Source organism: Drosophila simulans, chromosome 2L, assembly GCF_016746395.2.
Source record: "Drosophila simulans strain w501 chromosome 2L, Prin_Dsim_3.1, whole genome shotgun sequence".
Lineage (NCBI taxonomy): Eukaryota > Metazoa > Arthropoda > Insecta > Diptera > Drosophilidae > Drosophila > Drosophila simulans.
In genome coordinates, this window is record NC_052520.2 from 11,673,722 (window position 1) to 11,684,318 (window position 10,597).

General features: G+C 41.7%; 4 protein-coding genes across 5 annotated transcripts; 2 read left to right on the forward strand and 2 right to left on the reverse strand.

Moving 5' to 3' along the window:
• Positions 1–3,587: 3,587 nt before the first annotated feature.
• LOC6732004 lies at positions 3,588–4,755 on the forward strand. Of its 2 annotated transcripts, none has more exons than XM_016180012.3 (3): positions 3,588–3,900; positions 3,955–4,079; positions 4,136–4,755. In XM_016180012.3, exons 1-3 carry the CDS (start codon positions 3,852–3,854, stop codon positions 4,631–4,633), a joined length of 672 nt encoding a protein of 223 aa, XP_016024684.1. In that variant the 5' UTR covers positions 3,588–3,851; the 3' UTR covers positions 4,634–4,755. The 2 variants fall into 2 exon arrangements, with proteins under 2 accessions (XP_016024684.1, XP_002079138.1); XM_002079102.3 differs by having other exon boundaries at positions 3,590–3,900; positions 3,955–4,070.
• A 376-nt stretch (positions 4,756–5,131) lies between these two features.
• On the forward strand, positions 5,132–6,390 carry LOC6732005 (histone deacetylase HDT3). Its single transcript, XM_016180013.3, has 6 exons — positions 5,132–5,267; positions 5,322–5,378; positions 5,434–5,472; positions 5,529–5,690; positions 5,749–5,805; positions 5,861–6,390. Coding segments are annotated over exons 1-6 (771 nt in total). The 5' UTR covers positions 5,132–5,265; the 3' UTR covers positions 6,315–6,390.
• Positions 6,391–6,431: 41 nt separating this feature from the next.
• On the reverse strand, positions 6,432–7,818 carry LOC6732006 (tetraspanin-12). Its single transcript, XM_002079104.4, has 3 exons — positions 6,941–7,818; positions 6,673–6,780; positions 6,432–6,615 (listed from the first exon to the last, which is right to left on the reverse strand). The coding sequence occupies exons 1-3, from the start codon at positions 7,691–7,693 to the stop codon at positions 6,496–6,498; spliced, it is 981 nt and encodes a 326-aa protein (XP_002079140.1). The 5' UTR covers positions 7,694–7,818; the 3' UTR covers positions 6,432–6,495.
• A 53-nt stretch (positions 7,819–7,871) lies between these two features.
• LOC6732007 lies at positions 7,872–10,438 on the reverse strand. The gene is made up of 2 exons (XM_002079105.4): positions 9,402–10,438; positions 7,872–9,321 (listed from the first exon to the last, which is right to left on the reverse strand). Exons 1-2 carry the CDS (start codon positions 9,421–9,423, stop codon positions 8,012–8,014), a joined length of 1,332 nt encoding a protein of 443 aa, XP_002079141.1. The 5' UTR covers positions 9,424–10,438; the 3' UTR covers positions 7,872–8,011.
• Between the last annotated feature and the right edge of the window lie 159 nt (positions 10,439–10,597).

The window sequence follows — 10,597 nt, forward strand, 5'->3', positions numbered from 1 at the left end:
AAAGTTGAACAAATATGAAAGTTTACCCCAATACACATATTTTCCATTCAAACGCAGCTAATCAAACTCAACTCCCGAAAAGCGGAAATAAATGCGGGCAAGGAAACAAATTTTGCGACAATGAGTAGCGCACAAACATATTTATTTCGCCATGAAATGCACATGCATACATGTGAAAAAGTGAACACAAGCATAAATATAAACATATGCACCATAAACATACACACACACACACTTGATGGTGCATCCAGGACTCTCACATACACACACACACCAAGACATGCATTAGTTGTGGCCCGGCATTCATTTCATTTTTATTCCGCACTCACTTTTCACTGTTAGTTATGTCTGCTTGTGGTTTCCTTCTTTTCACGTTATTTATGTTTATTTGCATATATTTTATTTCATTTTATTTTTCTGGGGGAAATGCATAGAGGAACGGAAATGCAACTGAAACACGCTCATTTATCTCCCCGCATACACCACGCGAAATTTGCGGTTAAGCTAAGCAAACCATAGCATACTTCTAAGCGCCCTGGGTGTATCTGTATCTGAAAATGCATCTGCTGCTGTGTGAGAGGTTGGAAAATTAGTAGACAAATGGTCAGAACGTGTAAATAGTTACAAATTTAAAGCTGCAGTTCCTTGAACTCCGAAATAAATATATGAAAATCGCCAACAGCAAACAAACACAAGCTGAAATGCTTTTCGAATGTAAATTCTCAAGTTGGTTATGCCAATATCTCGGCGGCTTTTAAGCAGCTAAACATTTGGTCAGCAAACAAACTGCCACAAAACAAATGACAAGTAATTTAATGAGAATGGAAATCATTAGACAGGTTAATAAAGCGAATTCGCCCAAAGGCAATCTAATGTTATTTAAGTGTCAAACAAAGCGAAATGCATTTAATTTTATTAAAACGAATTTTAAAACCCTCTGGGTCTAACACTTATTAACAATTATGTTTCATTTAATTTTATTTAAGTACTTTCAAGTTTTACTAACTATTATAGGTATTCAATCAAGGCAGAAACCGCATAAAAATTATTTTATCCACAATATCCATATAACAACGTCTAAAAATGTAGGAGAGTCAAAAGTGCAAGGAAGTGCTTGCTTTCCCTGCTGTCCTAAGCATTTCACTTTATATTTGGAAAACCTGCTAGGAACAGATGTGCAGCGTGGACAACAAAAAAGAACGCCAGCCGGAAAATGCAACATTCCCATCGTCATCTGTAAAATATTCGAACCATTTTGCTGGCGCTTCTTTGCCATTTGTAAACAGACCGCCCAATTCCTCCCTGGAATCGAGTGGGTCCCTTAGTCATGTTTGATTTGCAATTTTGCACAATCAAACTCTTGCCAAGGCTCGAATTGGATGGAAGCGGAGTTTCGGGAGCAGCCAGCAGGCTAAATCCCAAAAATTGCCAATAAATTTGTACTGTTGACTGTGTGTGTGTGGCTACAAATTTGCTGCTTGCATATTTTATTTGTGTAGCGTATGTTGTGAAAATTCAAATGCAAATGCAGGAGCTGTGACCAACATCAGTCCAGAGATAGTCGTTTAAAAATGCTGAAAAATCGAAGAAAAAAGGCGATAATGGGATTGTGGTACTTGAAAAGATATTGTATATTTATATGGCTATAACAGGTTTATGGATGAGAAGAAAACGACAGCAATTTGAGCGCCAGCACTCTTTTCATGACCCCCCATACAGGAAGAAGATGTTTCTTGTCTCAAAAACTAACAAAAATTTGCTTAATTATTAAATATATTATTTATTAAAAAATAGCTTAAGAAACCCTAAACATCAGTTGAAAAGGGTCGTGGTGTAAAGTTAATGTTGTGTAAGGTATTTCCAAATCATTGATTAGCCAGCTCGAAGACCGGAAACGCAGCAATGGCCAACGCGGCGTATGAGTGTTGCGCGAATATTTCAGCAGTCACGCAGCACTTACAACTGGCCATGTTCAAGGTATTTGCGGGTGTGTGTGTGTGTGCAGTCGTGTGTTATTTGGTGTAAATTATATGGCCGAAAGATGCAAAATTAGCCAAATAATGGCTGCCTAATGTGCCGGAAAGCTGGCGAGCAAAAGTTAATGGCGAAAATCCTTTAGTCCCCCACCATAATGAAAACATAAAACGGAGCCACTAAAAGCAAATCGACAGCGGCACATATTTGCTAATCCAATAAGTGTTAGCTGCTTCACTGCCTGCGAAAATGGGTGGGGCATTAAAGGGTTAAAGGAACGCATAAAATTTGAATACATTTTCGCTTAAACTCGTTTCCTTAGCTAACGCAAATAATTCAAGTTGGCGTTTTATTTTATTTTTTGTTGCCCTGTCAAACGTGTTTCGCGGTAATTGAACGGACTTTAAATGCCAGCCAAAAATTGTACAAAATGCGGGCTAACACAAACGGCTTTGGTCCAGGTTTTTCTTCTATTTTCCTTTTTTTTCATTCTTTTTTTTTGTATTTATTTGCCTTTGATGTGCCACTAAAACTGAGGTTTGGGTGGGTCGACGGCGAGGGGAAAGTAAAGCCAAATGCAGTTGGGACTCAATGGCGACTCCTATGCAAAAGAAGCAATGCTCGCCAACGCGACATCGAAACTTTTCCAATTTTTTGTGCTTTTATTTTTGGTGTCGCTGGTTTTAACCAGCAAAATAGTTTGGTTAGATAGAAAATATTGTCTCGAAAAACATGATGCCAAAAATATAACAAGAAAATATAATAAATACCTTAACAGATAATAAACCAAAATAAATTCTATAAAATATATCTCGAATATAATAAATTTTTTATTTTTGTTTCTCAAAGAAATGCTTTTTTAACCTATAAGGCACTAATGACTGAAAATTTACCAAATGCATTTTTTAAAACGTTTTTATTAAATAAGTTTTCATAAGCCTGCATATTTCTGGAGCACCCCAGTCCGTATATGATCTGAAAATATTCAGGGTATTATGACTTTCCATGGGGAGAAAGTCGAGCTGAAAACTGCCCCACATAAAGAACAATTTTCGGGTCGAAAAGGCGCTCCATGGCAGCGAAAATGGCAAACTGACTTCAAGTGGCATTTTGACATTTTGTTGAATTTCAACTCGCTTTTCGTTTTGGGATGCAACGATGGGTTCCGAGGTATGTAAAAAGTGAAAGGGGCGTGTTCAGGGGGCCAGAAAACTCGCAGGTGGCTGGGCATGCAAACGAAATGCAAAGAGACGCATATTTTTTTACTTAAATTAGAAAAACAATTGCCAGCGTTGTGGGCAGTGAAAGCTGCAACTTTGGTCAGCAGGTTGACCACACAAAAAGTTCGCAAAGCATTTACTTTTTACACGATGCATTTCAACTTCGCAGAGCTGGTGTTAAAACTTCGCCATTTTGGAGCCCAGCTTTTTACCCATAAATTGTTTTTTAAGTCCAATACCTAACGAAGTGTACGGTTTTTTTTTTTGGAATTTATTTAAAGGCTTTTTGTTGAGGTATTTTTTAGACTGGACTTAAATTACGATGAAAACATATAAAATGTTATCAAGTTACATTATAGAACTGAATCACTTGTAAAAAAATATATATGTATATTGGGTTTATAATAACCACAACATTTTCAGAGACATCGTTTTTTTTCTTTTTTTAATAGTTTTTGATATTTTTACATACCACTCAAAAACTTGTTGCACCATCTCTAAGTGTGACCATTAACTTGGGATCAAATCTTAACTATCGATATGGCGTTATAGACGATTTCAGTCTGGCGCAAAGTTCCGTTAGCAGCAAGAAGAAGCGCAAAGGCATTGTAACCAAATAATATTGCTACCAAAGTTGTTGTTTTTGTCCCACTGAAAATGGAGTTACGCAGCCGAACAAACAGGAGATTAGTTGACTTCCTCAAAAGTAAGATATCCTAAGTTAGACGTCCTTAACATATATAACTAACTATTTGCTCAGGCGCAGGCGTCTACGAGGAAGGCATGGATATTGAGGAAATGACCGAGTTAGCAAGTGTAGTGCAGCAATCGGCTAGTATCAGTCCCCCGGATGAGGATCTGGAAAGGGCTCTGCATGTGGGAAAAGTATTCAGTAAATAATAAACAACATAAACTAATTAGCTCCTCATTAATGTCGGCAGGAAAGCGAGTCTGATTTTTTGACCTCTCATCCCAGTGCCTTGCACAACTCCACGATGATCATATCGCCGCAAGTGACCAGGAGAAATCCCTCAGAAGTGGACAGTCCACCGAGCGAGCCGATCCGTATAACTTTTCGGGCTCTAGTGCACCGTGCCATGGACTGGAGTCCCACCTCGGACAATCGAATTCCCGAGCGCAAGCGCATTGCTGCGGATCGCAATGAAAACGTCGAACTAGTTGGCAAACGTTCCAGAGCAACGGCGGCTATCAGCATTGGCCAGGCACCGGAGGAGGAGCCGCACAATGCCGACGCCACACCCGTTTCCCCGGACAACGAGTGCGACTCCGGCGTCAGTTGGGAGGAGGTATCTTTGTCCAGCGCCAGCGATAGCACCACTCTTCCTTCCATCGGCGAAATGCCCGATCGACATTTAATCAGCACCAGCAGCGTCGCCGTCTCGGATTTCTCAGATGCCAATGAAATCAGCCAGGAATAGGTTGTTCCCGCCCATGTCTTATGGTTTATGTTTCCCAATCGAATGCATTAGAGATTTTACAATGTTTATAAAGTCGAAAAAGTTAACAATATGTATGATTAAAAGATTGAATTATTGCATTATTGCGGCATGCGCATTTGGTTTTGGGTCGGGCTGTATTTTTTCAAATTATTCCAGGTTTGCTAACTTTTAGTTATAAGCATGTAAAGTTCAATAAAAACAAAAACCCACCCAATATATAAAAACATTTCCGAAAGTGAAATTACATTGTGATGGCTTGACTTTACATACTTATGTATAATTACATTTGCATATGGAAGTTTGTAAATTAAGCCTGTTATACAACACTGCTTCGTCTTTTTATAGGAATTAAAAATTTGTATTTGTTACTACACTTTTAAGGCTAAAATTGACCAAAACCGACACTTTTAGTATTTAATAAAATAAGTTGTCAATAATACGTGGTTAAAGTTTGAACTCGATTTCATGTATCAATTACATATGGTACAGTAGGGTTTCAGTATTCAGTACAGTATTTTTATCAACACTGATGTTCTTATTGTGGACACACTGGTCGCACGGCTTTTCACGTTGTCATTTTGCAGGAGCAAGACGTTGAAAATTTGTTAAAAATGTAATTAAAAAGGAAAGCAGTGTAGTAAATATATTGATGGATTCTTTATTGCAGGTCCCAACCAAAGGTTCCTCACATTGTGGGCGATGATGATGAATATCAAGGAGCTTTGTAAGACTTCATTAATATAGCTTTATAAAACACTCACATTATTTTTTCTTTCTAGAGCTCCCGAAAGTGATGAGATTACAAACGAGCCTTCTGTGTAAGTTTTATTTTAAAATGTTTTGATAGATTATTTACAAGTTACCCCATTATTAGGGAAAGTGATCAAGATAATCAAGGTGATCAAGATGATCAAGGTGATCAAGATGATCAAGGTGATCAAGATGATCAAGATGATCAAGGTGATCAAGATGATCAAGGTGATCAAGATGATCAAGATGATCAAGGTGATCAAGATGACTATTCCAACGAAGATGAGTGAGTATATTTAAAGTTATACAGCAAAATCATTTCACTCATTTTGTGAACCGTTTAGAATGGATTTGGATGGGGCAGACTGGTCCCCATATGTCACCTATGAGGCGGGTGCACCGTAAGTTAAAGATGCGTAATGTAACAAGGAGTATAAGATTCCGGTTTTCCCACAGCAAACGCCCGCAAAGTGCTTTGGAGATTACCGAAATTGCCGTGTTGCCAAAAATTCCAATGATAAACCCCACCTCACCCAAACTGGTGGTACAGAAGCCAGAGACCCAGAAGGTACACATCGTGGGGCCTCAGAAGAGTATCATCATCTCTCGCGCCAATTATGCGCCATCAGAGTCCATTGGAGCTCGCGTTTCCCAACGTAGCTGGGACAACTTGGAACCATTCCTCCGTAATATGGCACGTAGCACTACGACCGAGACCTCAGGGGATACCGGCTCCGGATCACCAGGTCAGTCGCTGGCCAAGCCCGTGGATGTCACCGATTTCTTTCATACCATTGCTGTGGGTCTCGTTGAGGAGCGCATCTGCTTGAAGCCTTTTTTGGCGTTGCGCAAACATATTGCTCAACTGGTGGACAAGACTGTGAAGAAATCCAAGAAGATGCGCAAGTAATCCATGTAACATCCAAGAGAACAACATCCATGTCATAAGTATCCAATAATATCCAATAAATAATATTTTGCGTTCACGAGATGTGTCATTCTTAATGTTACCCGATTGGATATTAAGTTAACTCAAATTCGTAAATTTAATTAAATTAATATAAAATATAAAAGTAAAATTAAGCACAATATTAGTATCCACACGGTTCGTCGTCCATTTCGGTGCAATTGCAGTAGTTAACATCGGGAACGTTGTCGGATACCAGATCATCCTCGGCAATTGTCACACAGCGCACGTTGCACGGATATTTCTGGGGGATCGACTGATTTAGGTGCTATCGTTGGATTAGTTAAGATTCTGAACCCACCACCACGACCAAGGGATGGCCATCATCGTCCGTGAGTCCCACATTATCGCAGCCATCGCCCTCGTTCTGTCGGTGAACTATGAACTTGGTCATACAACAAAGCACGATCTAAAAAGAAAATTAGATATTCTTATTTTTGATTTGAATATGCCTTACGCTAATGCATTTACCAGACAAAGAGATATATAATTTTAATCTTTTAATGGCGATGTCTCCATTATTCCCCATTATTCTGACCTGCAAACGTTGTCCATTACCAATTACTTACCAGAAACTTAAGGGCCAGCACCCATAGCGCCATCAGGATGTAAAAGCAGTTCCACACCGCACCAACGAACGCCGGCAAGCATCCGTTCGCATTGATGGAGTCCACGGTGAGAGCGGGAAAAGGCTGCCGGCTATTGCCACCGATGGACTGACCCTCACCGGGCAGGAAGTTGTTAAAGCAGCTGTCGCAGGAGCGCTTGCAGCAGGCGAAGGGTGCCAGGACCATCGACGTGCAGTTATTCTCACGCCGTGGCATCCACTCCGCGTTCATCCAGTCCTTGTAGCCATGCACCCCGCAGCACTCCTTGTGCCACTGCAGTCCGTCCCACAGGAGTTTCCACTCGGGACACGAGTAGTACATGTCGATGCCGCGGGTCAGCGAGGTGTCCGCCGCATTCTCGAGGACATCGACACCCCGGTAAAGATTCCAAATGCACCCGAAACCGGAGGCAATGATTACGCAGGAGTAGAAGGCCCACACGGATAGCAAGAGGCGAATGTTGGGCGTGCAGCGACGCCGCCAAATTCGCCGCCACATGGCAATGCTGCAGAGGAAGGTCACCACCACCTGAGCGCCAAACACGTAGATCCCAAACAGATAGCCGTACACCAGGCGGCACTCGATCTCCGATAGATAGCCGGTGAGCACGGTGTGGTAGTAGGCGGTCACCACCAGGATCAGCAGTCCGATCACGGCCTCGGTTATTAACAGCAGGTGGAGGTAGATGGAGGCTCGGCGGAAGGGCTGGCGCATTTGGTCATCCTCGTGGGCATCGGTCCAAAGTTTGGCTTGTCGACGAGGTTTTAGCTCTGAACTCGAATTTCATTTGGATTGACGCTTATTGCAAGGACTTGGGTGTTTGAATTTTAAAGTGTACAACATGAAGTTAATCTATTTAATCCCTAAAGGCAGTAAAAATAATAATGCATTAAAAAATCGCTTTGCAAATATATTTACATCTTTTTATTTGGTATGCAATTGACAAAGGAGTACACTTAACTATATTTCAGTTTAAAACCTTTTAATTTGGAGCTCGATCAGTTGGAGCGTATCCCATCACGGGGCAGCGGTTTACCGCACAAAGCTAAACTTGAGTACGCCAGATGTGTAGTCCGTATTGCGTCCGATCTGTTTGGCATCCACCTTTAGCAGCCTTATGTTGTCCATGCAGCGCGGACTGTGAACTATTTCCGGTTTGATATCGCTATGCCGGATCCACAGCTCTAGAGGGCGAGTGCGCCAGCTTTGCTTGGCCAAAATGGCAATACACCGCCAGACGAAGGATTCTCCATGGCAGAAGGTTCGCGTAATGTCGAGGACTCTCAGCTGCCGACAATTGATCACAAATTCCAGCAGGCCCAAAGGACTCTCCAACTGATAGCCACACAAATGGAGCTCGGTTAGCCCACCCAGTTGACTGGCTAGCTGCCGCAGTATCTGATCCCCCAGGCACTGCACCTGGCCGCCCTCCTCCTCCTCCTCCTCCGGCTGGCTGTACAGCTCCAGACGCGTCAAGTGCCCGAGATTTCCCAGCTCCCTGAAGAACCGGCCATAGTCGTGCAAAACTCCACTGAAACTAATGGCCTCAATTCGTCGGCCATCGCCGGGAGGACTTGTGGGACTAACTATCCTCGATAGGACATCGAAGACAAAGTTCCTGGAATAAATCGACAGCTTTCGCAGGTGAGGCAATTTCAGTAGTTGCTGCGTAATATCCGACTCCATACACACGTGGTAATCCGCAATCTTGATATGCTCCAATGTGGGACACAGTTGCAGATCCGCCAGATCACAGCAGTTTACCTCGTCACAGTCCTCCATTATGTCAAATTTGCGCAGTCGCAGCTGCCGGAAGATGTCCCTAAAGTGCTGCGATTCCAGAAACTGGCAATCGTCCAGGCGGAGATCGGTAAGCTCTTCCAGGTCGCATAGGTACTTCCCGGTAATTTGGCAGCCTCTAAGTTTGAGGCTCTTTAGATTGGGAAATACCCTCTGCAGCATTCGCACATCCTCATCCACGAAGCGAACGCGTCCCCGTCTATACACATTGCCCAGCCACTCGAAGGAGTGAATCCTCTCCAGGGTGTGGTTACTGAGCAGTCGCAGTCTTCGGAGATCCAACTGCTTGCAGCTCAGGCGCTGCATATGCGGAGCCAGGGCCAGAATGAAAGCCACAAACTGTCGGGAATTGGCTCCCGATCGCCCGAACATCTCGTCCTGCAGGACAACGTTGCGAACACGGGTCTCCCAGAGCATGTGCACTATGCTCTCCAAGCGCCTGTTCAACCTGCTGATCTCGAACTGCTGGTACACGTCCAGCTGGCGGATGATCAAAGCCAGGACATCGTCATTCAGCTGGAGCAGCGTTACTGCAGTGGGTTCTAAAAAGTTGAAGGACAATCGTCTTAATGGGCTCAGTGCTATTGTTTTTTCTATTTTTCGTTTTTAGCCAATTCCTTACCTGTATCGCTTGCGGACGTCATCTGCGGTCTGTTCTCGATCGTGGTGCTTGGAATACTAACGAATCCATGTAGTTGCCACGGTCAGTAGTCCGATGCTACCTAGTGCGAAGGTCATTTAGGGGTGGGTTTCCAGGCAGATCGGGCGAAATTCGCGCTACCTAAACGACTTATCCTTTTGGAGATGGGAAAACGGACCGATAGTTTTCGACGGATCTCAAAGATACGAAATAAAAAAAATGTCCTTAACAAAAAAATATAATTCTACAAGGGGTTACTCAGTTTTAAGCCCATGTACCATATCTTCAATAGGTTTCTTGTAAAATCCGGTTTTATGCTTATGCTGCGCGTTTTTGCTGCTCATTTATTTGTTTTGTTTAGTGCTTACTACTTCATAAATTTTAATTACATTTTACTCGTAACTTGTACAATATATACTATATATATATATATATATTTCATTTGTTGTCCAATTTCTGTCGTATAGGCATATATATTTTAGGTATATATAGTGTTGTATTGTATCTGATTTATAGTACATTATTGTTTCTATTTAGTATTGTTACTGTTTGTTGCTTTTAATGTTTACGTTAATTGGGGCATTCCAAGCGTTTTCTTCAGCTTCTGTTAATTTTTCTCCTAGGAAACATTTTCGGCGCTGTCCCAGCGTTTTATCATTAAGGTTAATGGGTATGTGTCTGTCGATCAGTGAGTGTGGGTTGTGGAGAAAGTTACCTCTATTCTCACGGCTTGCACTACGCAACTTACAAGTAAATTATTTCGTTTGTTCATTAATATTGCAACACAAGTGAATTGTCGTCTCCTTAAACTTGCCTTTCACGTACTACACATACATATCCGTTATATATTAGTCAATAATCGTACAATAATATATATCTCTATATGCATTCTATATACTGCGCTCTATACACATCACCAAAAATCCAAAAACACCCAAAAACTAACACGGATACTCAACTACATAATTATAGACGTGTGATAGTGTGTGTTTGCGACTTCGAAAACAATTATTTTCAGTGTAAAAGCAAAATACATGCATATAATCAATGATAATTTCTTACAATTTTCAATTGTTCCCTGCATTCGAAGTGTATTCAAAATGTGCACTTTGCTGCGATGATTGTGAATCAATAAAATTAGGTTAAATAAAACCAAGTTCTGTCTTCAAATGGTTAAA

What these genes read in the sequence shown, in the direction of transcription:
- LOC6732004 (XM_016180012.3), top strand. Translation starts at nt 3,852, where the DNA reads ATGGAGTTACGCAGCCGAACAAACAGGAGATTAGTTGACTTCCTCAAA. An exon ending in ATTAGTTGACTTCCTCAAAA is followed by an intron (nt 3,901 to 3,954) that starts GTAAGATATCCT and finishes CTATTTGCTCAG; the next exon opens with GCGCAGGCGTCTACGAGGAA. An exon ending in GGGCTCTGCATGTGGGAAAA is followed by an intron (nt 4,080 to 4,135) that starts GTATTCAGTAAA and finishes TAATGTCGGCAG; the next exon opens with GAAAGCGAGTCTGATTTTTT.
- LOC6732005 (XM_016180013.3), top strand. An exon ending in ATTACAAACGAGCCTTCTGT is followed by an intron (nt 5,473 to 5,528) that starts GTAAGTTTTATT and finishes CCCCATTATTAG; the next exon opens with GGAAAGTGATCAAGATAATC. An exon ending in GACTATTCCAACGAAGATGA is followed by an intron (nt 5,691 to 5,748) that starts GTGAGTATATTT and finishes TGAACCGTTTAG; the next exon opens with AATGGATTTGGATGGGGCAG.
- LOC6732006 (XM_002079104.4), bottom strand. Translation starts at nt 7,693, where the DNA reads ATGCGCCAGCCCTTCCGCCGAGCCTCCATCTACCTCCACCTGCTGTTA. An exon ending in TGCTGGCCCTTAAGTTTCTG is followed by an intron (nt 6,781 to 6,940) that starts GTAAGTAATTGG and finishes TTTTCTTTTTAG; the next exon opens with ATCGTGCTTTGTTGTATGAC. An exon ending in GCCATCCCTTGGTCGTGGTG is followed by an intron (nt 6,616 to 6,672) that starts GTGGGTTCAGAA and finishes TCGATCCCCCAG; the next exon opens with AAATATCCGTGCAACGTGCG.
- LOC6732007 (XM_002079105.4), bottom strand. Translation starts at nt 9,423, where the DNA reads ATGACGTCCGCAAGCGATACAG. An exon ending in GACGTCCGCAAGCGATACAG is followed by an intron (nt 9,322 to 9,401) that starts GTAAGGAATTGG and finishes TCAACTTTTTAG; the next exon opens with AACCCACTGCAGTAACGCTG.